This window comes from Oncorhynchus mykiss, chromosome 2 (genome assembly GCF_057628025.1).
Source record: "Oncorhynchus mykiss isolate SJ-2025 chromosome 2, ASM5762802v1, whole genome shotgun sequence".
NCBI lineage: Eukaryota > Metazoa > Chordata > Actinopteri > Salmoniformes > Salmonidae > Oncorhynchus > Oncorhynchus mykiss.
In genome coordinates this window covers 16,285,211-16,313,160 of record NC_143023.1, presented here as the reverse complement: position 1 = coordinate 16,313,160, position 27,950 = coordinate 16,285,211, and the positions used below count along the sequence as shown (strand labels likewise).

Here is a 27,950-nt window from a genome sequence, read left to right as displayed (position 1 = left end):
TCTCTGTCTTCCTGTGTTGCTGCCAGCTTCTCTCCCTCTCGGTCTTCCTGTGTTGCTGCCAGCTTCTCTCCCTCTCTGTCTTCCTGTGTTGCTGCCAGCTTCTCTCCCTCTCGGTCTTCCTGTGTTGCTGCCAGCTTCTCTCCCTCTCGGTCTTCCTGTGTTGCTGCCAGCTTCTCTCCCTCTCGGTCTTCCTGTGTTGCTGCCAGCTTCTCTCCCTCTCGGTCTTCCTGTGTTGCTGCCAGCTTCTCTCCCTCTCTGTCTTCCTGTGTTGCTGCCAGCTTCTCTCCCTCTCGGTCTTCCTGTGTTGCTGCCAGCTTCTCTCCCTCTCGGTCTTCCTGTGTTGCTGCCAGCTTCTCTCCCTCTCGGTCTTCCTGTGTTGCTGCCAGCTTCTCTCCCTCTCGGTCTTCCTGTGTTGCTGCCAGCTTCTCTCCCTCTCTGTCTTCCTGTGTTGCTGCCAGCTTCTCTCCCTCTCTGTCTTCCTGTGTTGTTGCCAGCTTCTCTCCCTCTCTGTCTTCCTGTGCACTCAGCTTGTTTTTCTTCTTGCCTCTGCCTCCCTACCCTCCTTCTCTTCCTTGCCTCTCTCTCTCTTCCCTCTCTCTCTCTTCCCTCTGTCTGTCTGTTGCTGCCTGCCCTGCTCCTGACATGTCCTGCCTCCCTCCCTCTCTATTCCACTCTACCCTGCCTCTCTCTCTCTCCATCTCTGTTGTTCCCCATCTCTTTCTCTGCTCTCTATGTTCAGTGGTGCAACATGAGGCAGTCTGTGGCTATCTGTCTGTTTGGACTCTCAGCTCTGCTCCACGGTGAGTGACTTTCATGTTCTCTCTCTCTCTGTGTGTGTGTGTGTGTGTGAGTGTTGTGTGTGTGTTTCCACGTGTAAGTACAATATGTGCAAGTCCATTGATATTTGAGAACTCAACCTTACAGTTCCAGCTGTATTGCAGAGAGAGAAGATAGGAGAGGGAAATGAACAGAGAGGGAGGAGAGAAGAGGAGCAGGAATAAAGAGAGACAAGGGAGAGGAATGATCACAGAGCTTACAGGTTAGGATGTTGTTCATCACAGTTGTAAAATCCAACCCTCCTGTCTGTTTTAATCCATTGTTGGTTGATGTGTTCCTCTCTGCACCAGCAGCAGTATCTTAGATGGCTAACATCTTGTGACTGTATACTGACATGGTACCATCTTGTGACTGCATATTGATATGGTACCATCTTGTGACTGCATATTGATATGGTACCATCTTGTGACTGCATATTGATATGGTACCATCTTGTGACTGTATATTGATATGGTAACATCTTGTGACTGCATATTGATATGGTACCATCTTGTGACTGCATATTGATATGGTACCATCTTGTGACTGCATATTGATATGGTACCATCTTGTGACTGCACATTGATATGGTACCATCTTGTGACTGCATATTGATATGGTACCATCTTGTGACTGCATATTGATATGGTACCATCTTGTGACTGTATATTGATATGGTACCATCTTGTGACTGCATATTGATATGGTACCATCTTGTGACTGCATATTGATATGGTACCATCTTGTGACTGCATATTGATATGGTACCATCTTGTACATAATAGCATATTACATACAAACGCAACATGCTGTTATAAAGACTGTACTCTACTGTATGTGGGTCTACATTACATTCACTAGTTCTATATATTTATATATTTCTTAATTCCTTTCTTTTACCTTTAAATTTGTGTGTGTTGTTGTGAATTGTTAGATACTACACGCTACACCTGCAATAACATCTGCTAAATATGTGTATGTGACCAATAACATTTAATTTGATTAGATTTTTAGTTAGACATTGCTTCCGAATTTCATCAACTGCACAGATACATTAAGTCTGATACAGTTGTGAAACAGGAGTGAGTGAAGTCAGTCCACGATGGAGCTGCTAGAAGTGAGGTTCCTGGTCCTCCTGTCCGTCTGTCTGTCCTCCTGTCTGTCTGTCTGTCTGTCCGTCCGTCCGTCCGTCCGTCCATTTGTCTGTCTGTCTGTCTGTCTGTCTGTCTGTCAGTTTGTTTGTATTTCTGAGTGGAGGGTTTTAGTGTTTAATGCGTCACTATTTCCAGTGTGGAATAGATCAGATGTTTTAATGGCCACAGAGAGACTAGTCAATCCCCTTAAAGATAGAGTCAGCGGAATGACGTTGCACGAGCAGCACCGCAGATATTACGATGACCAAGATGCAAGACTTTGCTCTCACACAGTCACACACAGTATCTGCTTTTGTGCATAGGTTCGCTTCACGCTATTACAACACGGTAGCCACTGGACCAAAAGAGGGGTTTAACCTCACTCTCCAACATTCTTAGTTGTTGCGGAAATTGACCCACTATCCTGTTTACTTTGATCAGCTACGTCATATTGCTGACTCTACCTTTAACAATTAATGGGCCTGTCTGGATACTATCTCCCTCTCTTCAGTCTCTCTCCTCTTGATTATCCTCTTTCTCCCTCTCTTCACTCTCTCTCTTCTTGATTCTCCTCATTCTTCTTCTCTCGCCTCATCTTTCTCCCTCTCTTCACTCTCTCCTCTTGATTCTCCTCTTTCACCCTCCGCCGCTCTTCTCTCCCCACTGCTGGAAGTTCGTTGTGCGGTCCATTTCGTGGGCTCTCGTTTGTGGTCTCGCAAGGAGCTGCTTACGGGGGTTCATTGGGGTGGTGTCCGTCGGCGTGCAGAAGGTGGATCGGTGGGGGTTGGGTTGGTAGTTGGCAGCGGCGACTCTGGACGCGTGCCGGGCCCTTCTCGCGGATCTCCCCAGCTACGGTGCTCGTTGGCCTCGTTTACGCGGGGTCTCCGGCGGGTTGCCTTGTCCGGCACCTAGCAGCTGACTTAGAACTGGTGCGGACCAGGGGAATCCGACTGTTTAAAAAGAAAAGCCCCAGAAAATAGTGAAGTGTGGGCAAGCAAACACAATACTACACAAGAAATGGGAACTAAAAAACTAAATAAAATTGGCAGACGACCGGAGAGCCACAATATAATATAGCTACAAAAATGCATATATAGCGGGCAAGAAATGTATGAACAAAGGGGCCTTTGGACAGGACCCCAACACCCAATTGTGGTGACGAGTACAAAGACAAGTTTAAGGCCCAAGCTATGGGGCCGTGCCAGCAATAAAAACGTGTATATAAAAATAAAGAAATCTATAAATTAAGGGGCCCTCAGACCGGGCCCCAACACCTAATAAAGGTGATGAGTACAAATGTGTGTACAAAGGGGCCTGTAGACAGGACCCCAACACCTAATATTGGTGATGAATGCAGTGAAAACAAATCAAAAACCTGGACATGCCAAACCAGGCGCGACCTCGAGCGGACACCACAGGAAAAAAAAGGTTGCGAAGCTAGCTAAGTAATGCAGGATGCACCTCCTGATAGCCGAAAAAAGGTGCCGCTAGTGGGTTGGGTACCACTGGTGAAATCTTCTTATCTTGACCCAGTACAGCCTCAGAGGAAGGGCCACTCTAAGGAGCCAGGTCCTCCCAGGGTTTCTCCACTGGGCCCAACTATTAGGGACTGTGAGTATAACAGAACTTATGTAGCAGGCAAAACCCAGAGGACTAACTGTTCAGAATGATTATATTTTTTGCCTCTCTCTGTTCCCTGCGTTGTTATTGCCAAGGGATATTTCTTATGAACCTGTTTTCAGTTCCTACCGCTTCCACTGGATGTCACCAGTCTTTGGAATTTGGTTGAGGTTATTCCTTTGTGCAATAAAGAAGTAGGCCAACTAGGAACTGGGTAACACTTTTGTGAGTTGCGCAAGACGTGAAAAGTGGCGCTGATTTGTTTTCATTCCTGTATTGAACACAGATTGCCCCGTCTACAATTTGATCGATTATTAACGTTTAAAAATACCTAAAGTTGTGTTACAAAAGTAGTTTGAAATATTAAAGTTTATAGGCACCTTTTGAAATATTTTGTACTGACGTTGCGTTTTTTGTAAGCTGTTTTTTCTGGATCAAACGCGCTTTATAAATGGACATTTTGGATATATATGGACGGAATTAATCGAACAAAAGGACCCATTGTGATGTTTATGGGACATATTGGAGTGCCAACAAAAGAAGCTCGTCAAAGGTAATGCATGTTTTATATTTTATTTCAGCGTTTTGTGTAGCGCCTGCAGGGTTGAAATATGCATTAAAACTATTTGAAACCGTTCCATTCAGATGCTCTTCATTTTTGGTGTAATTCTTCTCATCATGTTTTTGTCATGACGTTGGCCTGGGGGTAGGTTTATGACACTCATAAATACCTCTTCCCCCCCTTTTCCCTCTCTCTACCCTACTGATGTGAAATTTGAAAACCCCTTGGTTAACATAGAAATTCTCGGAAAATCAGGTGGGGGGGCGGGGAAATTAACTATATTCTGGTAATCCAACCAATTGAACATATGCGGTGGTACTTAATGAATATGATGTCAGTTCGGTTATCATCTGAGACATTCTCATCAATGATAAGATGACAAACTCTACAGTGGAAAGTCTGCACATTGTAGTTATCGGATTCACATGGAATTGTTGTTCAATTTAGATGTTTGAATATACAATTATTGGTGAATAGATTAAATGTAATTTTAGCTTCTAAATGAGAGATTTGGGTTTTCATAAGATTAGGGCTCTGCTCAATCAGTGGCCCGCCCCTGTGAAGAGACATGGGCTGTAGACTGTGAAACACGCCCTTCTCCCTCCACTATATAAGCCCTTGACGACAATGTAACCTTCTGTTCCAAGTACGTGAGGTCTGCAGCCTCTGCAGTAAAAGGACTAAATGACTGCTGGTCATTTATGAACATTTGAACATCTTGGCCATGTTCTGTTATAATCTCCACCCGGCACAGCCAGAAGAGGCCACCCCACATAGCCTGGTTCCTCTCTAGGTTTCTTCCTAGGTTTTGGCCTTTCTAGGGAGTTTTTCCTAGCCACCGTGCTTCTACACCTGCATTGCTTGCTGTTTGGAGTTTTAGGCTGGGTTTCTGTACAGCACTTTGAGATATCAGCTGATGTACGAAGGGCTATATAAATACATTTGATTTGATTTGATTTGACTAACATGTCAACTACAGAACTGAGCCAACCTCAGCGTGAGCTTTGGTTGCGAATGGTATGAACTTTGAACTCGTATTCGCTAAAGAAGTGATACCTCCTAGCTGTTGAGTTAGCAACAGCAGCTGCAAACGCAGGCTAGGAAAGAACAGACAGAGTATCCCGTCTATCACACAACGACGTTACTACAACGTATCCAATTGACCACCAGAGACATTCTTCAAAGGACAAAGGACTCGGTTTGGCAACACGGCCTTCCATCTACCACCAACCTACCAAAGCGCAGCTCAGAGTAAATATTTATTGCATTTTCCTTTTCCAAATGTGCGGTAATTTAGAATGCATAAGATACTGTATTTACGATAGCACAGCTTCTCCCTGTGTCCCTCAGTCTTCCCGCTCTTTCACTCAAACCCAGCCCTTTATCTTTTGTGTAACCAGCTGTCATATCTGTTCCGCCCGCTAGGGACATTTTCCTTTATGACGTAATTTGTAATCAAGGTATGATTCATTCTTTGTATATGTAATTCTGTGTGATTAGTTAGGTATTTAGTAAATAAATAATTAGACCCAATTTTGTATTGCTGATTCAACTTGTTAGCCAGGGTTCGTGAAAATAACCAAGAATTTACAACTTTCAGATGAGACTGAATTAAGGTGACGATTAATATTGACTGCTATTGATGTAAAATATTACTAGGTCTTTAAGAGTTTATTCGGAAGATAACAGCTCTATAAATATTCTTTCACGGTGCCCCGACTCTCTAGTTAATTACATTTACATGATTAGCACAATCGGGTAATATTAATTACGGAGAAAGGATTTTATAGAATAGCATTTCATATAACTTAATCCGGCATAGCCAAAGACACAACATTTTTATTATACTCACTCCCTTCTGGATTCATATTTTATTCTCCTACAGCTCATCTCTTCCCCGTTTTAGATATTCTTAATCTCTCTCTGTGCAATCATATCACTTTCGTTCTACTCCTTTCTCTATATATTTCTCTCTCTCATTTTTCCAGGGGTGCAACTTTCACTGGGGATGGAGGGGTAATGAAACTCCCACATTCTGAAAATGCATTTTTTCCTCCTCCAGGTTTTATCATTGCACTGTGATATGAAAAACAGCATCTGTGTGCTTTAGGACTATCTGGACACCTTAGAGCAGTTGGGTAGTCTGTTTGGAGGTTTAAGCCAGCTGGATTTAGGATCACGCGGACACCACAGCGCAGGCGGACAGGCTGTGTGAAGACCAAGCTTCTGAAAGGCTGGCTGGACCAGCCATATGTGTTGCGCTCTTTCTCCGAGTTGTAAAAGCAAGCAGAGCAGAAACGGGCTACTCTTTACTCTTGACTGATGTACAGTTGAAGTCAGAAGTTTACATACATACAAATACATTTAAACAAATTTTTTAATCCTAGTAATAAATTCCCTGTCTTAGGTCAGTTAGGATCACCACTTTATTTTGAGAATGTGAAATGTCAGGATGATAGCAGAGAGAATGAGTTATTTCAGATTTTACTTCTTTCATCACATTCACAGTGGGTCAGAAGTTTACAAACACTCAATTAGTATTTGGTAGCATTGCTTTTAAATTGTTTAACTTCGGTCAAACGTTTCGGGTAGCCTTCCACAAGCTTCCCACAATAAGTTGGGTGAATTTTGGCCCATTCCCCCTGACAGAGCTGGTGTAACGGAGTCAGGTTTGTAGGCCTCCTTGCTCGCACACACCTTTTCAGTTCTGCCAACAAATTTTCTATAGAAGGAGGTCAGGGCTTTGTGATGGCCACTCCAATACCTTGAATTTGTTGTCCTTGGGCCATTTTGCCACAACATTGGAAGAATGCTTGGGGTCATTGTCCATTTGGAAGACCCATTTGCGACCAAGCTTTATCTTCCTGACTGAGGTCTTGAGATGTTTCTTCAATATATCCACATAATTGTCCCTTCTCATGATGCCATCTATTTTGTGAAGTGCACCAGTCCCTCCTGCAGCAAAGCACACCAACAACATGATGCTGCCAGCCCCATGCTTCACAGTTTAGATGGTGTTCTTCGGCTTGCAAGCCTCCACCTTTTTCCTCCAAACATAACGATGATCATTATGGCCAAAAACTTATATTTTTGTTTCATCAGACCAGAGGACATTTCTCCAAAAAGTATGATCTTTGTCCCCATGTGTAGTTGCAAACCGTAGTCTGGCTTTTTGGAGGTTTTGGAGCAGTGGCTTCTTCCTTGCTGAGCGGCCTTTCAGGTTATGTTGATATAGGACTCGTTTTCTGTGGTTATAGATACTTTTGTACCTGTTTCCTCCAGCATCTTCACAAGGTCCTTTGCTGTTGTTCTGGGATTGATTTGCATTTTCGCACCAAAGTGCTTTCATCCCTAGGAGACAGAACGCGTCTTCTTCCTGAGCGGTATGACGGCTGCGTGGTCCCATGGTGTTAATACTTGCGTACTATTGTTTGTACAGATGAACGTGGTACCTTCAGGCGTTTGGAAATTTCTCCCAAGGATAAATCAGACTTGTGGAGGTCTACAAAAATGTTTTCTGAGGTCTTGGCTGATTTAATTTGATTTCCTCATGATGTCAAGGAAAGAGGCACAGAGTTTGAAGGTCGGCCTTGAAATACATCCACAGGTACACCTCCAATTGACTCAAATTATGTCAATTAGCCAATCAGAAGCTTCTAAAGCCATGACATAATTTTATGGAATTTTCCAAGCTGTTTAAAGGCACAGTCAACTTACTGTATGTAAACTTCTGACTCACTGGAATTGTGATACAATGAATTATAAGTGAAATAATCTGTCTGTAAACAATTGTTGGAAAAATTACTATTGTCATGCACAAAGTAGATGTCCTAACCGACTTGCCAAAACTATAGTTTGTTAACAAGATATTTGTGGAGTGGTTGAAAAACAAGTTTTAATTACCTGCTCGTTGAACATCTCATTCCAAAATCCCCCCCCCCCCCCCCCCCACCAAAGTTGCACCCCTGCATTTTTCCTTCTGTCTACAGGAATGTAGTTGTCTCTTTGTAACGGTCCATTCTGTCTATAGGAATGTAGCTGTCTCTTTGTAACTGTCCATTCTGTCTACAGGAATGTAGTTGTCTCTTTGTAACTGTCCATTCTGTCTACAGCAATGTAGTTGTCTCTTTGTAACTGTCCATTCTGTCTACAGGAATGTAGCTGTCTCTTTGTAACTGTCCATTCTGTCTACAGGAATGTAGCTGTCTCTTTGTAACTGTCCATTCTGTCTGCAGGAATGTAGTTGTCTCTTTGTTACTGTCCATTCTGTCTACAGGAATGTAGTTGTCTCTTTGTAACGATCCATTCTGTCTACAGGAATGTAGCTGTCTCTTTGTAACTGTCCATTCTGTCTCCTCTGTCTTCTTATTCTTTCCCTCTCGTCATTGCCCTCTCTCTCTCCCGCTCTCCTTCCTCATCCTTTTCCTTATCCCCCTCTCTCTCCCTCCCCCTCCTTCCCTCCTTGCCAACGACTCTCTACCACTCACTGTCCGATTCTCCTACACTCTCTTACAAGTCATGAATGTGGTACGCTACCATGTTCTCTTATACATTCATATAAACACACACGCACACACACACGCACACACACACGCACACACACACACACACACACACACACACACACACACACACACACACTAATTTAACTGTCTTCATCTTATTCCAGGATGAGAAAAACCAGATCCTCACCACTAATGCCTGGCTTCAGATGGTGAGGATGACCCTGCATGTGTGTCCATGCCCGCTTGTGTGTGTGTGTGTGTGTGTGTGGCTCCCTGGCTGCGTTTAGACAGGCAGCCCAATTCTGTAATTTCTTTCACTAATTGGTATTTTGCTCTGAAAAAGATCTGATGTGAAAAGATCTGATGTGATTGGTCAAAATATCAATTCGTGGAAAGATATCAGAATTGGTCTGCCTGTGTAAACACAGCCCCTGTAACCTTAATAATTTATTGACTGGATTTGTATAGCAATGGTTTGACCACTACCTTCAGTGGAACCAGTCAGAGTACCCTGGAGTGAAAACCCTTCGCTTCACTACTGACCAGGTCTGGATACCTGATATACTACTGTACAACAGGTGTGTCTCTGTCTCTGTCTCTGTCTCTGTGTCTGTGTCTGTGACTCTGTCTCTGTGTCTGTGTCTCTCTCTCTCTCTCTCTCTCTCTCTCTCTCTCTCTCTCTCTCTCTCTCTCTCTCTCTCTCTCTCTCTCTCTCTCATAGCAAGAGCTTAACACACGTGCGTTGTACTATATACTGAGTTAGGAAGGACACCTGTATCTTTGTAGTGACTGGGTGCATTGATACACCATCCAAAATGGAATTAATAACACCATGCTCCAAGGGGTATTCAATGTCTGATTTTTTTTACGTCTCTACCAATAGGTGCTCTTCTTTGCGAGGAATTGGAAAATCTCCCTGGTCTTTGTGATTGAATCTGTTTGAAATTGACTTCTCGACTGAGGGACCTTACAGATAATTGTATGTGTGGGGTACAGAGATTAGGTAAAGAATCATGTTAAACACTAATATTGCACACAGAGCAAGCAATATATATATATAAAAAATAAAATAAAAAGTTGAATACTTATTGACTCAAGACAATCAGCTTTTCATTTTTAATTAATTTCAAAACATTTCTAAAAAACGTAATTCATCTTTCACATTATGGGGTACTTCATGTTGTCCAGTGACACAAAATCTCAAAGTAATCCATTTTAAATTCAGGCTGTAACACAACAAAACGTGGATAAAGTCAAGGGGTTGTGTCACAGATCCCCCCGGTACTACTGCTCATTCCATTCACCAGCTCCGTAGGTCAACGTCACCGGCCTTCTAGGCGTCACTGAACTGGATCATTACCACCAACCCCGGACTGTCTTGTCTCATTGGTTCCCATTCCCCCTGATTAGTATGTTATATATGTGCCCTCTGTTTCCCATTGTCCTTGTCGGTTACTGTTACCATGTCCCTTGGTCCTGTGAGTACCTGTGCTGTTGTTTCGGCTTCCATGATACGTGTTATTGTGCACTTGTTTTGCGGGCCTCGTATTATTTAGAGGTTTCCACCTCGCTCTTTTGTTTGGGTGGAGAGAATAAAACTCCTATTACGTATTCTTGCGCCTGTCTCCAATCATTAGACAACATGACAGAATAACTAACCTCTGTAATGGAGACAGCAGGAATGACCGAGCTGTCGACCATCGTAGAGGCAGTCCAGCATCAAAAGGACTGTCTCTCCAGACTCAGCAACGACATGGATACCATACGGCGTTTGGAGGGCAATGTACAGTCCCTCCAGTCTCCCGCACCGGTTCCGACACAAGCCCCCACACCACTACATGCCTCCGTCCCATCTGAGCCGCGGAATACCCCTGTCCCTTTGACAGCGCGCCCTCCACCGGATGGAACAAGTCGGCTCTGGTTAACGTGTTCCGCTGCGGACTGCGGGAGGAGGTACAGATGGAGTTAGCCTGCCGTGATGACAACCTGTCACTCCACCAGCTCATCAGCATGGCGATTCGTTTGGACAACCTCCAGCTGTCCCGACGAAGACCTACACGGAATCCGGAGCCCATTGCTACACCTGCTCCGTGGCCAGAGCTGATGGAGGTGGGTTCTGCATGTTTGCCCGAGGCAGAGTGTAGGAGAAGGAGGAATCTGGGCCTCTGCTCCTATTGGGGAGAAAGGGGTCATTTCTCCCTGACCTGCCCTCTATCCACTAATAGGCGAGGAGGTGACAAGCCAGGGAATTCTCCTGCTCCAACCCAGGTAGGATGTAAGATCTCCCCTCCTTTTCTGTCAACTCACCCAGTATGTTTTCCTATTAAATTCCCTGAATACCCTAGCCCCTCACTCCCATTAGCTCTGATTGATTCCAGAGCTGCCCGGCAATCTTTTGCCACTGCATTACGCATTCCTTTGGTTGCCCTACAGTCACCCATTCCAGTTCGAGCCCTGGATAATCGTCCAATAGGGACAGGTCTTGTACATCACATCACTGTTCCCGTTTCTCTGCTGACCCATGGGACTCATTTAGAACCTCCTTTTAGAACCTCCTTTTAGAACCTCATTTAGAACCTCCTCATTTAGAATCTCCTTTTTGATTGTTTTCGGTCTCCCCTGGTTGAGTTGGCGTAACCCTGTTATTTCCTGGTCCGAGGGGAGAATGCTGGGCTGGTCTCAGGAGTGTCAGGGGAGGTGTCTCGTGGTGTCTGTCAACACCACTACGTGGAAAGTCCGGACCACTCCATCTCTGCTCAGTCAAAGACACCCAGACACCTCCCTTATGGAAAGCTCCTTCCCCTGCCGGTTCCACAATGACCCTGGTGTCACCTTTCGGTGGACTTTGTCACTGAAACCCCTCCCTCCCAGGAGAACACCACCGTTCTTGTTGTTGTGAACCGGTTTTCCAAAGCTTGTCACCTCCTTCCTCTGCCTGGGCTCCCGTCGGCCATTCAAACCACGGAGGGTCTTTTAACGCACGTCTCCAGCACTATGGGATCCCGGAGGATATTGTGTCAGATCGTGGCCCTCAATTCACCTCACATGTATGGAAAGTGTTCATGGAACCTGGGGGTCACGGTCAGCCTCACCTCTGGGTACCATCCTCAAGTTAATGAGAAGGTGGAGAGGGTCAATCAGAAAGTGGGCAGGTTCATGAGGCGTTACTGTCAGGACCGGCCGGGGGTGTGGGCGGATTTTCTACATTGGGCTGCTTACGCACAGAAATCCCTCTGCCACTCCTCCACTAAAATCATTCCTTTCCCGTGCGTGTTGGGGTATCAGCCGGCCCTGGTGCTTTGGCATCCGAGCCAGGCACCAGAACCCCTCCGGTACTGCTGCGCATTTCGTTCACCAGATCCGGAGGTCTACGTCACCAGCCTTCTAGATGTCACTGAACTGGATTCATTACCGCCAACCCCGGACTGTCTTGTCTCATTCCCCCTGATTAGTATGTTATATATGTGCCCTCTGTTCCCTATTGTCCTTGTCGGTTATTGTTACCATGTCCCTTGGTCCTGTGAGTACCTGTGCTGTTGTTTCAACTTCCATGATACGTGTTATTGTGCACTTGTTTTACGGGTCTCGTCCTGTGTATTATTTACAAGCTCTTTTGTTTGGGTGGAGAGAATAAAAACCCCTATTACGCATTCCTGCACCTGTCTCCAATCATTAGACAACGTGAAAGGTTGTGAATGCTTTATGAGCTACATTATAATACGTTACATATTGTGATGAGTTGTTCGCAAATGAACAGCTCTTTTTGAACAGTTCTTTTTGATGAACTGGAACCATATTGTATCTGTGAATGAGGCGTTCATTTGACTCCCTGCTACTACTGCTTTATGAGCTCCAGACAACCATTCTCTGAAGCTATTCATTCCTCACTGCAGGAACAGTAGGTAGTGAGGAGAGAGCCAAGCAATCTAATTTCGTCATTTAAAATGTATTTGAACTCACATTTCACTATCTGTGTCATGTATTGTCATGTTGTGTCTTGTTTCTGTCCTTTCCCTTCACCCTGTCTCCCTCTGCTGGTCGTTATTAGGTTACCTTTTCTTCCCCTCTTTCCCCCAGCTGTTCCTTGTCTCCTCCTAACTACCTCGTCACCCCTTTTCCCACCTGTTCCCTTTTTCCCTCTGATTAGTCCTCTATATCTCTCTCTGTTTTTGTTTCTGTCTTTGTCGGATTCTTGTTTGTGTTATTCATGCCTGAACCAGACTATCGTCATGTTTGCTGCAACCTTGTCCTGTCCTGTCGGAATCTGCCGGTCCATCTGAGCCTACGTATGTTTTGTTATTAAAGAAGCTCTGTTTACGTTAATTCGCTTTTGGGTCCTCATTCACGCACCGTAACAGAAGAATCCGACCAAGAATGGACCCAGCGACTTCGGATCCTCTCCACTCAGCCGTCGAGATCCAGGGAGCGATGCTAGGCAGACACGAGCAGGAATTGTCTGCTGCTCGACATGCCGTTGAGACCCTGGCCACCCAAGTCTCCAACCTCACAGAACAGGTTCACCATCTCCGCCTCGATCCACCGGCCACTTCCAGGGCTTTCGAATCTCCGGAGCCCAGAATCAATAACCCGCCGTGTTACTCTGGGGAGCCCACTGAATGCCGCTCGTTCCTCACCCAGTGTGATATTGTGTTTTCTCTCCAGCCCAACACTTACTCCAGGAGCACTGCTCGTATCGCCTACATCATATCTCTCCTTACTGGACGGGCTCGTGAGTGGGGCACGGCAATCTGGGAGGCAAGGGCTGAGTGTACTAACCAGTATCAGGACTTTAAGGAGGAGATGATACGGGTTTTTGATCGATCTGTTTTTGGGGAGGAGGCTTCCAGGGCCCTGTCTTCCCTATGTCAAGGTAATCGATCCATAACAGACTACTCTATTGAGTTTCGCACTCTTGCTGCCTCCAGTGGCTGGAACGAGCCGGCTTTGCTCGCTCGTTTTCTGGAGGGTCTCCGCGCAGAGGTAAAGGATGAGATTCTCTCCCGGGAGGTTCCTTCCAGCGTGGATTCCTTGATTGAACTCGCTATTCGCATTGAGCGACGGGTTGATCTTCGTCACCGAGCTCGTGGAAAGGAGCTCGCGTTCTCCGTTGCCCCCCTCTCCGCATCACTACCATCTTCCTCTGCCGGCTCGGGTGCTGAGCCTATGCAGCTGGGAGGTATCCGCATCTCGACTAAAGAGAGGGAACGGAGAATCACCAACCGCCTCTGTCTCTATTGCGGTTCCGCTGGTCATTTTGTCACTTCATGTCCAGTAAAAGCCAGAGCTCATCAGTAAGCGGAGGGCTACTGGTGAGCGCTACTACTCCTGTCTCTCCTTCAAGATCCTGCACTACCTTGTCGGTCCATCTACGCTGGACCGGTTCGTCAGCTTCCTGCAGTGCCTTAATAGACTCTGGGGCGGAGGGCTGTTTTATGGACGAGACCTGGGCTCGGGAACATGACATTCCTCTCAGACAGTTAAGGGAGCCCACGGCCTTGTTCGCCTTGGATGGTAGTCCTCTCCCCAGGATTCAGCGTGAGACGCTACCTTTAACCCTCACTGTCTCTGGTAATCATAGCGAAACCATTTCTTTTTAAATTTTTCGTTCACCTTTTACACCTGTTGTTTTGGGCCATCCCTGGCTAGTTTGTCATAATCCTTCTATTAATTGGTCTAGTAATTCTATCCTCTCCTGGAACGTCTCTTGTCATGTGAAATGTTTAATGTCTGCTATCCCTCCTGTTTCCTCTGTCTCTTCTTCACAGGAGGAGCCTGGTGATTTGACAGGGGTGCCGGAGGAATATCACGATCTGCGCACGGTGTTCAGTCGGTCCAGGGCCACCTCTCTTCCTCCACACCGGTCGTATGATTGTAGTATTGATCTCCTTCCGGGAACCACTCCCCCCCGGGGTAGACTATACTCTCTGTCGGCTCCCGAACGTAAGGCTCTCGAAGATTATTTGTCTGTAGCTCTTGCCGCCGGTACCATAGTCCCCTCCTCCTCTCCCGCCGGAGCGGGGTTTTTTTTTGTTAAGAAGAAGGACGGGTCCCTGCGCCCCTGCATAGATTATCGAGGGCTGAATGACATAACAGTGAAGAATCGTTATCCGCTTCCTCTTATGTCTTCAGCCTTCGAGATCCTGCAGGGAGCCAGGTTTTTCACTAAGTTGGACCTTCGTAACGCTTACCATCTCGTGCGCATCAGGGAGGGGGACGAGTGGAAGACGGCGTTTAACACTCCGTTAGGGCACTTTGAATACCGGGTTCTTCCTTTCGGCCTCGCTAACGCTCCAGCTGTCTTTCAGGCATTAGTCAATGATGTCCTGAGAGACATGCTGAACATCTTTGTTTTCGTTTACCTTGACGATATCCTGATTTTTTCACCGTCACTCCAGATTCATGTTCAGCACGTTCGACGTGTCCTCCAGCGCCTTTTAGAGAATTGTCTTTTTGTGAAGGCTGAGAAGTGCACTTTTCATGCCTCCTCCGTCACATTTCTCGGTTCTGTTATTTCCGCTGAAGGCATTAAGATGGATCCCGCTAAGGTCCAGGCTGTCATTGATTGGCCCGTCCCTAAGTCACGCGTCGAGCTGCAGCGCTTTCTCGGCTTCGCGAACTTCTATCGTCGTTTCATCCGTAATTTCGGTCAGGTGGCAGCTCCTCTCACAGCCCTTACTTCTGTCAAGACGTGCTTTAAGTGGTCCGTTTCCGCCCAGGGAGCTTTTGATCTCCTCAAGAATCGTTTTACATCCGCTCCTATCCTTGTTACACCTGACGTCTCTAGACAGTTCGTGGTCGAGGTTGACGCGTCAGAGGTGGGCGTGGGAGCCATTCTTTCTCAGCGCTCCCTCTCTGACGACAAGGTCCACCCTTGCGCGTATTTTTCTCATCGCCTGTCGCCGTCGGAACGTAACTATGATGTGGGAAACCGCGAACTGCTCGCCATCCGCTTAGCCCTAGGCGAATGGCGACAGTGGTTGGAGGGGGCGACCGTTCCTTTTGTCGTTTGGACTGACCATAGGAACCTTGAGTACATCCGTTCTGCCAAACGACTTAATGCGCGTCAGGCGCGCTGGGCGCTGTTTTTCGCTCGTTTCGAGTTCGTGATTTCTTATCGTCCGGGCTCTAAGAACACCAAGCCTGATGCTTTATCTCGTCTCTTCAGTTCTTCAGTAGCCTCCACTGACCCCGAGGGGATTCTCCCTGAGGGGCGTGTTGTCGGGTTGACTGTCTGGGGAATTGAGAGGCAGGTAAAGCAAGCACTCACTCAAACTCCGTCGCCGCGCTCTTGTCCCAGGAACCTTCTTTTCGTTCCCGTTCCTACTCGTCTGGCCGTTCTTCAGTGGGCTCACTCTGCCAAGTTAGCCGGCCACCCTGGCGTTCGGGGTACGCTTGCTTCCATTCGCCAGCGTTTTTGGTGGCCCACCCGGGAGCATGACACGCGTCGCTTCGTGGCTGCTTGTTCGGTCTGCGCGCAGACTAAGTCCGGTAACTCCCCTCCTGCCGGCCGTCTCAGGCCGCTTCCCATTCCCTCTCGACCGTGGTCTCACATCGCCTTAGATTTTGTCACCGGACTGCCTTCGTCAGCGGGGAAGACTGTTATTCTTACGGTTGTCGACAGGTTCTCTAAGGCGGCTCATTTTATTCCCCTTGCTAAGCTTCCTTCTGCTAAAGAGACGGCACAAATCATCATCGAGAATGTTTTCAGAATTCATGGCCTTCCGTCAGACGTCGTTTCGGACAGAGGTCCGCAATTCACGTCTCAATTTTGGAGGGAGTTTTGCCGTTTGATTGGGGCTTCCGTCAGTCTCTCTTCCGGCTTTCACCCCCAGTCTAACGGTCAAGCAGAACGGGCCAATCAGACTATTGGTCGCATCTTACGCAGTCTTTCTTTTCGCAACCCTGCGTCTTGGTCAGAACAGCTCCCCTGGGCAGAATACGCCCACAACTCGCTTCCTTCGTCTGCGACCGGGCTATCTCCTTTTCAGAGTAGCCTCGGGTACCAGCCTCCGCTGTTCTCATCTCAGTTCGCCGAGTCCAGCGTCCCCTCCGCTCAGGCTTTTGTCCAACGTTGCGAGCGCACCTGGAAGAGGGTCAGGTCTGCACTTTGCCGTTATAGGGCGCAGACTGTGAGGGCTGCTAATAAGCGTAGAACTAAGAGTCCTAGATATTGTCGCGGTCAGAGAGTTTGGCTCTCCACTCAGAACCTTCCCCTTAAGACCGCTTCTCGCAAGTTGACCCCGCGGTTCATTGGTCCGTTCCGTATTTCCCAGATCATTAATCCTGTCGCAGTTCGACTTCTTCTTCCGCGATATCTTCGTCGCGTCCACCCGGTCTTCCATGTCTCCTGTGTCAAGCCCGTTCTTCGCGCCCCCGCTCGTCTTCCCCCCCCCCCCCCCCATCCTTGTCGAGGGCGCACCCATCTACAGGGTCCGTAGGATTTTGGACATGCGTCCTCGGGGCCGTGGTCATCAGTACCTAGTAGATTGGGAGGGGTACGGTCCTGAGGAGAGGAGTTGGGTTCCCTCTCGGGACGTGCTGGACCGTGCGCTGATCGATGATTTCCTCCGTTGCCGCCAGGTTTCCTCCTCGAGTGCGCCAGGAGGCGCTCGGTGAGTGGGGGGGTACTGTCATGTATTGTCATGTTGTGTCTTGTTTCTGTCCTTTCCCTTCACCCTGTCTCCCTCTGCTGGTCGTTATTAGGTTACCTTTTCTTCCCCTCTTTCCCCCAGCTGTTCCTTGTCTCCTCCTAACTACCTCGTCACCCCTTTTCCCACCTGTTCCCTTTTTCCCTCTGATTAGTCCTCTATATCTCTCTCTGTTTTTGTTTCTGTCTTTGTCGGATTCTTGTTTGTGTTATTCATGCCTGAACCAGACTATCGTCATGTTTGCTGCAACCTTGTCCTGTCCTGTCGGAATCTGCCGGTCCATCTGAGCCTACGTATGTTTTGTTATTAAAGAAGCTCTGTTTACGTTAATTCGCTTTTGGGTCCTCATTCACGCACCGTAACAATCTGCATAATGGTAGGGAACATTTTAGGCTTTAAATTATAAATATTATATTTTTATGTTTCACACATTTTTTATGCACTACTAAATAAAGAGCCGTTTGGGAGCCAAATGAACGGCTCATTTAGGTGAACGGCACCAAAGATCTGGCTTCCCAAAAAATACTCATCACTAGTTACACCCTAACACAGTGATCTGAAACTCCTGGTTTACAGGCCACATCAAGCCTGCAAGTCACATAATTGCTGGCTTGCAAAATTATGTAATTCCTATTAGAATCTAGCCAGAGTGAAGATATCCAGACTAATAGATTGGATTAGTTTAGAAAAATGCCTTTTGTCTTTGTGTAGCATGAGCTTAATCAGCCAAACAATGTGTATGCAAAAACACAGGTATTAAAACAAAAAAAATCATCATGTAATAAAGCATGCTGGGAAATATGTTAATGATGGGCATGGCTTTGAGCAAACTAGAATCTAGTGTTGAGAAAACAGCTGGTTGCCTTGATATTTAAATTTAAATAAACTTAAATGCTATTTTGAAGTTCACTCAACCCAGAGAATGTTGCTGATTAAGCAACTGGTTAAGTTAAAGTATATACACACACACACACACACACACACACACACACACACACACACACACACACCTTGCTGATCTTTCTTTTTTGTCCTTCTCAGTGCTCATGATAAATTTGATGCCACCTTTAAGAGCTATGTGCTGGTCAACTCCAGTGGATTCTGTGAGTACCTACCTCCAGGTAAGTCTATAGATCAACCTTTCTCTCTGTTTATTCTTCCCTGACCTTCCCCTCTCTCATTTTAGTTTAACATAGATATAGGGGAGAGTGGGGTAAGTTGAGACAAGGGGTAAGTTGAGACAAGGGGTAAGTTGAGACAAGGGGTAAGTTGAGACACGTTGGTTTCTAATAAATCACACACAACATTTATAATTTGATCAAATATTTAGGAAGAGGTCATTTCAAGGAGTCTGTGAATGAAGAAACTACATGGAAAAAGTGGTAAGCAAGTTAGGTCCAAAAAAGTATTTTCACCAAGTCAAACAAATATATTGTGTTAGATGTTTTATGATGCTTATATCTAAACCAAAGTGTTTTACATCCTTACACCAAATACCATGCTTTTGTTTGAGAAGAGCGATCAACAACAAAAAAACATTTTCCACCATGACAGTATTGACACATTCACATCTGAATGTAAAATTATGACTTACATTCTGATATCTTGCTCTTATTTCTCTTCCTGAGGGTCCCAGTGATCAAATGAAGTGCCGTTTTCTTTGATAAAATCCATTTTTATAGCCTAAAATGAAACATTTTGTAAACCGTTTGTGTCGTGAATTCCATCTCTATCAACTTTTTACGGAGCATTCGACGTAATTACACACAGTAAACAATCGTTTATCTAGGCATAGTTGGTTTCAGTGCAAACTTCTGGATGTTTGCAACACAGCCAAACTTGATTGTTTTTTTTGTAGGGAGTATTGACTGAAGTGAACTGATTTGAAGACAACGAGCAATGACTTCATTGCGCACCAATAATATCAGTGAAGCTTCGTTGATTGACTGTATTTCTGCTCAATGACCAATGATGTTCTTGAAATCTAACTGGGTAGATAGCCAATGAGCTGAGGTAAACGCCAGTATGTGATGGTTATGGGTTGGACCACCATCCCTTGTTTGTAAATGCACGCGTAACAAACTTAATTCTCGCTTTGACCATCAGAGTAGGTGCAGTCACGCTTGTTATGCACAGCAGTGTTTTGGAAAGTAGTATTTTGGAAAGTGTTTTTTCAACGATTTCATTGAAGACATCATGGCGAATGAATCAGGGAAAGCGAAATCCAAGTCTAAGTAGACAGATTTGCACCAGATTATAGAAGAGATTGATCGGGAAAGTGAGACAGATTTTTTGTTTGATGAATCTTTGAGTGTTATGATTCAGACATTGAGGAGCTGTTTCTGCAAGGACAGGACGTACTTCTGGACGGGTAGGTGCTAATGCCGTTTTATGAAATATAAATATGTATATACAGTGGGGCAAAAAAGTATTTAGTCAGCCACCAATTGTGCAAGTTCTCCCACTTAAAAAGATGAGAGAGGCCTGTAATGTTCATCATAGGTACACTTCAACTATGACAGACAAAATGAGGAAAAAAAATCCAGAAAATCACATTGTAGGATTTTTAATGAATTTATTTGCAAATTATGGTGGAAAATAAGTATTTGGTCAATAACAAAAGTTTATCTCAATACTTTGTCATTGCCAACAAAGGGTATATAAAAGAGGTCAAATGTTTTCTGTAAGTCTTCACAAGGTTTTCACACACTGTTGCTGGTATTTTGGCCCATTCCTCCATGCAGATCTCCTCTAGAGCAGTGATGTTTTGGGGCTGTTGCTGGGCAACACGGACTTTCAACTCCCTCCAAAGATTTTCTATGGGGTTGAGATCTGGAGACTGGCTAGGCCACTCCAGGACCTTGAAATGCTTCTTACGAAGCCACTCCTTCGTTGCCCGGGCGGTGTGTTTGGGATCATTGTCATGCTGAAAGACCCAGCCACGTTTCATCTTCAATGCCCTTGCTGATGGAAGGAGGTTTTCACTCAAAATCTCACGATACATGGCCCCATTCATTCTTTCCTTTACATGGATCAGTCGTCCTGGTCCCTTTGCAGAAAAACAGCCCCAAAGCATGATGTTTCCACCCCCATGCTTCACAGTAGGTATGGTGTTCTTTGGATGCAACTCAGCATTCTTTGTCCTCCAAACACGACAAGTTGAGTTTTTTCCAAAAAGTTATATTTTGGTTTCATCTGACCATATGACATTCTCCCAATCTTTCCTGGATCATCCAAATGCTCTAGCAAACTTCAGACGGGCCTGAACATATACTGGCTTAAGCAGGGGGACACGTCTGGCATTGCAGGATTTGAGTCCCTGGCGGCGTAGTGTGTTACTGATGGTAGGCTTTGTTACTTTGGTCCCAGCTCTCTGCAGGTCATTCACTAGGTCCCCCCGTGTGGTTCTGGGAGTTTTGCTCACCGTTCTTGTGATCATTTTGACCCCACGGGGTGAAATCTTGCGTGGAGCCCCAGATCGAGGGAGATTATCAGTGGTCTTGTATGTCTTCCATTTCCTAATAATTGCTCCCACAGTTGATTTCTTCAAACCAAGCTGCTTACCTATTGCAGATTCAGTCTTCCCAGCCTGGTGCAGGTCTACAATTTTGTTTCTGATGTCCTTTGACAGCTCTTTGGTCTTGGCCATAGTGGGGTTTGGAGTGTGACTGTTTGAGGTTGTGGACAGGTGTCTTTTATACAAATAACAAGTTCAAACAGGTGCCATTAATACAGGTATCGAGTGGAGGACAGAGGAGCCTCTTAAAGAAGAAGTTACAGGTCTGTGAGAGCCAGACATCTTGCTTGTTTGTAGGTGACCAAATACTTATTTTCCAATTTGCAATGAAATGTGTGATGAAATGTGTAAAGTACACATTGGCTATAGTGTGTGTGTGTGTGTATGTATGTGTACGACCCATGGCCTGTATGTGTATTGTTTGTTTGTTGGTTTGTTTGAGCGTGTGTGTGTATGTGTGTGTGTATATATATATATATATATATATATATATATACACACAGTGCCTACACAGGTGGATTGTATTTATCCTCATTAGTCATTAGGTCAACATTGGATCATTCAGAGATCCTCACTGAACTTATGGAGAGAGTTTGCTGCACTGAAAGTAAAGGGGCTGAATAATTTTGCACGGCCAATTTTTCAGTTTTTGATTTGTTAAAAAAGTTTGAAATATCCAATAAATGTCCTTCCACTTCATGATTGTGTCCCACTTGTTGTTGATTCTTCACCAAAAAAATACAGTTTTATATCTTTATGTTTGAAGCCTGAAATGTGGCAAAAGGTCGCAAAGTTCAAGGGGGCCGAATAATTTCGCAAGGCAGTGTATATATATATATATATTTTCAATTTTTATTCAAATGGAATGGAGTAGAACAGCAAACACACACATGGCCACTGCGCCTGCTACTCCTCCCTATTTCCATATGAATTAGCTATTGGGTGCTGTTGGGGGGAGGGCAGGCCCACAACAATGGTCGGAGTTGATTGGAACAGCACTTAACCTTAGTGGCTGTTCCCTCTGCTCTATACAATACATATCTGTTTATTTTATGTGATGATAAAAGGCTAATACAACACAAATATTTTTTAAATGTTTTCTTTCACAGTGATAGCGACTCCGACGGGGAGCCCCCGGTGCCAAGCTCCCCGCTCTACCTCTGCCCCCTCTACTCCTGCCTCCAGTGGTGTTCATATGCCACAGTTCATTACTGCAGGCATGACTGTGCCTCAGGGCCAAAAGGGCACAGCATCGAGGCGCCGTTGTGTTCTGTGTCGCATGAAGTCCCGCATCACCTACACCACTTTTTCAGTTTGTCTCTGCTTTACATCAGAAAGAGACTGCTATGGGACATGGCACAGGCAGCAAAATATTGTGTAGAGGACTTCCAAAGGGTTTACCCCTGTATTTTTAAAATATTTTTAAAAACATTTTTATATATTTTTTTTGTGTGTTAGAATTGCTTTTTGATATGTTGTATATAGTTATTTGCACTGTTGTATAAAGTTATAGGTCATTTCACCAATTCGGCTACTTGGGTACATTTGGGCAACTTGTGTGGGACACCTGGGTGACTTCATACTAAATGTCATGTAGCTCACCCATTCCTGAAGTTATCAGTCTGAAACTTTGCACACCTACAGTTGCCCTCTTGTGTTATTCATCAAAATGATCTCCAGCATCCTATCTGACTGTGTGGCTATTCTATGTACATGTGAAAGATGATACTACAACAATAAAAAACAGAAAACGTATGCTCTTTCTTTCTCTTTTCTTCCATCAGATCTACTGTGTTATATTCTCCTACATTCAATTAACATTTCCACAAACTTCATAATGTTTCCATTCTAATGATACCAAGAATATGCATATCTTTGCCTCTGGGGCTGAGCTACAGGCAGTTAGATTAGGGTATGTCTTCAGGCGGAAATTGAGAACAAGGGATGCAGCCATAACAGGTTAAGGATTCACTTTGCTTACTTTAGACACACACATACATTCCTTCTTCCACAATGGTTATCATTTCCAATGCCCCTTGTCCATGCTACATAACCTCTTTCTTAGGAACTAACATTATTCATCAGATATTGTAAAACAGAGTAAAGTTTAATTAGTTATAGTTCTATTTCAATTTACACATTGTTTAGTCATTATTCATAAAATTCCTAACACTTCTTGTCCCAGGTATTTTTAGCAGTGCGTGTGAAGTGGACGTGCGTTGGTTTCCCTTTGACGTCCAGCACTGTGAGCTGAAGTTTGGCTCGTGGACGTTTGACGGCTGGCTGCTGGACCTCCAGATGCAGGAGGCTGACCTGTCAGGATACATGTCCAATGGAGAGTGGGACCTGCTGGGTGAGAGAACTGTCTGCCGCCGACCCTCTTGTATCTCTCTCTCCCCCATATTACTTTCTAATCTCTCACTCCCTCTTTCCTGCCCCCTCTTGTAGGTGTACCAGGTGATCGTCATGAGATATTTTATGAGTGCTGTACAGAGCCCTACTCTGACGTGACCTTTGTTGTGACCCTACGACGGAGAACTCTGTTCTACGCTCTCAACCTCCTCGTCCCCTGTGTTCTCATCTCCTCCTTGACACTGTTGGTGTTTCTAATGCCAGCCCAATCGGGGGAGAAGATCGGTCTGGGTGAGGAAAGGGGGAGGAGGAAAGGGGGAGGGAGAGGGAGAGGAGGAGGAAGAAGGAAGAGGGAGAGGCGTAGGACAGGGGAAGGGAGAAGAGGAGTATAAAAGGGAGAAGGGATGGAGACAGGAGAGATGTTGGAGGTGAAAAGGGGAGGTCTGAGGCACTGGAACATGTAAAATATGATGGAAATAGGGAAGATGATGAGGTGTAAGGGAAAGATAGAAGAGAAAGAAATTACAGTTCAGAGTGATGAAAAATAAATCAGGTGTTAGAGATGGAGAGATGAGATAATGGTCCTGCTGTATGTCTCTCTCTCTCTCTCTCTCTCTCTCTCTCTCGCTCTCTCTCTCTCTCTCTCTCTTTCTCTCTGTCTCTCTGTCTCTCTCCGTACCTGCCCTCTCTTTTATTGTTTCTCTGTCAGTAATTCTGCAGCGGTCCAAAAAAACCTCAAGTGATTTTTACAATCAGAAAGAGGGACAGAGATGGAGGGAGAGAAGGGGGGTGGGTAGGGGAGGGACAGAGGTGCAGGGAGAGAAGGGGTGTGGGTAGGGGAGGGACAGAGATAGAGGGAGAGAATGGGTGTGGGTAGGGGAGGGACAGAGATGGAGGGAGAGAAGGGGTGTGGGTAGGGGAGGGACAGAGATGGAGGGAGAGAAGGGGTGTGGGTAGGGGAGGGACAGAGATAGAGGGAGAGAACGGGTTTGGGTAGGGGAGGGACAGAGATAGAGGGAGAGGAGGGGGGGCAGAGAGGTGAGGGACAGTGATAGAGGGAGAGAAGGGGGGTGGGGAGGGGAAGGACAGAGATGGAGGGAGAAAAGGGAGAAGGGGAGGGACAGAGATGGGGGAGAGATGGATGGGTGGGGTGAGTTGGGGGGGTGAGTTGGCAGAGAGATGGAGAATTGTACTATCCACAAGTTTTGCTGTATTTCCCAGTGTAATAATACCATTTTCCCCATCTCTCTCTCCAGGCATTACAATTCTTCTCTCTCAGACTTTCTTCATGTTACTGGTGGCTGAGATTATGCCAGCTACCTCAGACTGCATACCACTGATAGGTCAGTGAATGGGTGTGTGTGTGTGTGTGTGTGTGTGTGGGTGTATGTCTCTGTATACGTGTACTATAATACTGTGTCTCCATCCTAGGTCAGTATTTTGTGAGTACCATGGTTACCGTAGGGATGTCAGTGGTGGCGACTGTAGTTGTACTTCAGTACCATCACCACGACCCCAACAGTGGAGACATGCCTCAATGGGTGAGGCTCTCTGTCTGTCTACTGATTATGACGTGTGTCTGTGACTGTCTGTGTGTGTTCCTCTCATATCTGTGAATGTCTGCACCTTGTGTGTGTCCTGTCCTCTTCTATCAGGTGCAGTTTGTTCTGCTGCAGTACATTACCTGGTTCCTCTTATCTACTTACTTTACAGCGCATTCGGAAAGTATTCAGACCCCTTTTCTATTTCCACATTTTGTTACGTTACAGCCTTATTCTAAAATGGATTAAATCGTTTTTCCCATCAATCTACACACAATACCCCATAATGACAAAGCAAAAACAGGTTTTTAGAAATGTTTGCAAATGTGTATATATATATATATATATATATATATATATATATATATATATATATATATATATATATATAAAAAAATGAAATATCACATTTACATAAGTATTCAGACCCTTTACTCAGTACTTTGTTGAAGCACCGTTATCAGTAATTACTGCCTTGGGTCTTCTTGGGTATGACGCTACAAGCTTGCACACTTGTATTTGGGGAGTTTCTCTCATTCTTCTCTGCAGATCCTCTCAAACTCTGTCAGGTTGGATGGGGAGTGTCGCTACACAGCTATTTTCAGGTCTCTCCAGAGATGTTCAATCGGGTTCAAATCCGGACTCTGGCTGGGCAACTCAAGGACATTCAGAGACTTGTCCTGAAGCCACTCCTGCGTTGTCTTGGCTGTGTGCTTAGGGTAGTTATGCTGTTGGAAGGCGAACCTTTGCCCCAGTCTGAAGTCCTGAGTGCTCTGGAGCAGGTTTTCATCAAGGATATCTCTGTACTTTGCTCTGTTCATCTTTCCCTCGATCCTGACTAGTCTCCCAGTCCCTTCCTCTGAAAAACACCCCCACAGCATGTTGCTGCCACCGCCATGCTTCAATGTAGGGATGGTACCAGGTTTCCTCCAGACGTGAGGCTTGGCATTCAGGTCAAAGAGTTCAATCTTGATTTCATCAGACCAGAGAATATTGTTTCTAATCGTCTGAGAGTCCTTTTGGTGCTTTTTGGCAGGTGTTCGACACAATCCTGTCTTAGAGTTCTACGGACAATTCCTACGATCTCATGGCTTGGTTTTTGCTCTGGACCTTATATAGACAGGTGTGTGCCGTTCCAAATCTTGTCAAATCAATTGAATTTACCACAGGTGGATTCCAAACAAGTTGTTGGAACATTTCAAGAATGATCAATGGAAACAGGATACACCTGAGCTCAATTTTTAGTCTCATAACAAAGGGTCTGAAAACGTATGTAAATAAGGTATTTCTGTTTTTTATATTTCATACATTTTCAAACATTTGTTTCAAACATACCTGTTTTCGCTTTGTCATTATGGGGTATTTTGTGTAGATTGATGAGGATTTTTTTTTATTTAATCCATTTAGAATAAGGCTGTAATATAACAAAATGTGTAAAAAGGAAAGGGGTCTGAATACTTTCCAAATGCATTGTATTCCGTGTGTGTGTCCTCTCCCTCTCTCAGTTGGTTCTGGCACAGAAGGTCCCTGGGTCCTCTTACTTACTTATTGTGTGTGTGTCTCTCAGGTTGAGTTGGTTCTACTCCAGTGGGTTCCCTGGTTTCTGAGGATGAAGTGTCCAGAAGAGTGGGGTGAGCTCACACCCCAACACAGCCCCTCCAGCCCCCAGACCAAGACCTGCTCCTCTGCCCCCACCACCACCACCCCAGCCCCCTTAACCTTCCCCCAGAGCCTCACCTCTCTGCAGGCCAGTCTAAGACAGCCCAGCCAACCCCTACCACACCCACCTTCCAACCCTACCCTCCAGTCCTATCCCAACCATAACCCAAACCTCCAGCCTAATATCCACCTTAACCCAAATCGATATCCCCAGCCCCTTCTTAACCTACACCCCAACCTACACCCCAATCTCCCCTCCATCCCCCACGCTCAGCCCAATGGACATCTGCCATACATGGGCTTCCAGAGTCCTCCTGAACCTGACCCTGCTGTCACCTGGAGAGGAGGAAGAGGAGGAGGAGGAGAAGAAAGAAGGGGTTCTGACACCCGCATCCTCCACCACCACCCACCCTCCTCCATAATGTGGGTAGCCCCCTGCCACAACCCCCCACATCTCCAGACCCTGACCCCTCATCCTCAGGTTCCAGCTGTGTGGAGTATAGGGCTGGGGCAAGTGGAGTGGGTACTTGCCATGCCCAGGTCAGGGTGTTCCAGGCTGGGGAAGCAGAGACCCAGCTCCAGGCCCTGCTGACGGAGGTGCGGTTCCTGGCCGAGGGTCTCCGTGAGCAGGACCGCAGGGTGAGCATGGCAGAGAAGTGGCAGTTTGCAGCAGTGGTCATTGACCGGCTGTGTCTGGTGGGGTTCAGTGTGTTCAACATAATTTGTACCTTTGCAATCCTCATGGCCGCACCCAACTTTGCAGAGGCCGCCTCCAAGGACTTCTTCTGAGAAGGAGCCTCGCTGCTTCTAAATCGTTGCCACCACTCAAAAAAACAACAACAACATATATCCATATTTCTGCCAAGATGCGCTTTTAAGATCAGATTGACAAGTTACAACGTATATTTCTTGCATTTGATGCATTCAGAGTCTTTGGGGATTTTCATTTGGGGTAAATGGAGATTGGCAAACCCATGCTTAAGCTTATTTAAAGCTGCTATGCTGCATCAGTTGGGCTACAGGTTCTAATTATTTTAAAGAGACATTTTGTAGAATGTCCTCTTAAAAAGTCACCAGAAGTGACCATCTAACAGTCCTAAAAAATATATTTAAAAACATCCCGGGGGATCATGTCCCCGGACCCCCCCCCCCCCAGAAAGGGAGTGGGAGACTATGGAGCAATTTCAGTGGGAACATAAATTGTATTTGAATTCCATAATTTATGTATTATGATATTGAATTTAAATTCTGTGCAATTGCTGTGCCTTTCTTCTGTCTTCCGGGTCTTCATGCCCAGTTTGGCTAATGTAGGGAGTTATGTGTCAAATCCTTCACTGATGAGGATGTTATTGTCCTGTGGCCATGTGTTAATGAATGTGATATGTGTGATGATGGGAACTGGACAGAGAGGGGTCAGAAGTCATATTGGGCTGGCACCAGGTTCTGTGGCTTCAGCTCAGCTCAGCTCTGCTTCAAACAAAAGAACCATACACACACACGAACACCCACTAATAAATAAAACATAACTGGTTGTTGACAGACTGTCTAGAGGAACTACAATAGGTGTCAGTCTACGTTTTGCATCTCAAAATAAATA

The 27,950-nt window shown here is 45.6% G+C and overlaps 1 protein-coding gene across 1 annotated transcript; it reads left to right on the top strand.

The window, feature by feature from the left end:
* On the top strand, nucleotides 1–27,887 carry LOC110534246 (neuronal acetylcholine receptor subunit alpha-7). Its single transcript, XM_036939694.2, is given in 11 exon segments — nucleotides 1–805; nucleotides 8,449–8,658; nucleotides 8,801–8,845; nucleotides 9,105–9,214; nucleotides 18,326–18,405; nucleotides 22,987–23,154; nucleotides 23,250–23,444; nucleotides 24,410–24,496; nucleotides 24,585–24,694; nucleotides 26,262–26,769; nucleotides 26,772–27,887. Coding segments are annotated over 11 exon segments (1,941 nt in total). The 5' UTR covers nucleotides 1–748; the 3' UTR covers nucleotides 27,143–27,887.
* Nucleotides 27,888–27,950: the final 63 nt, after the last annotated feature.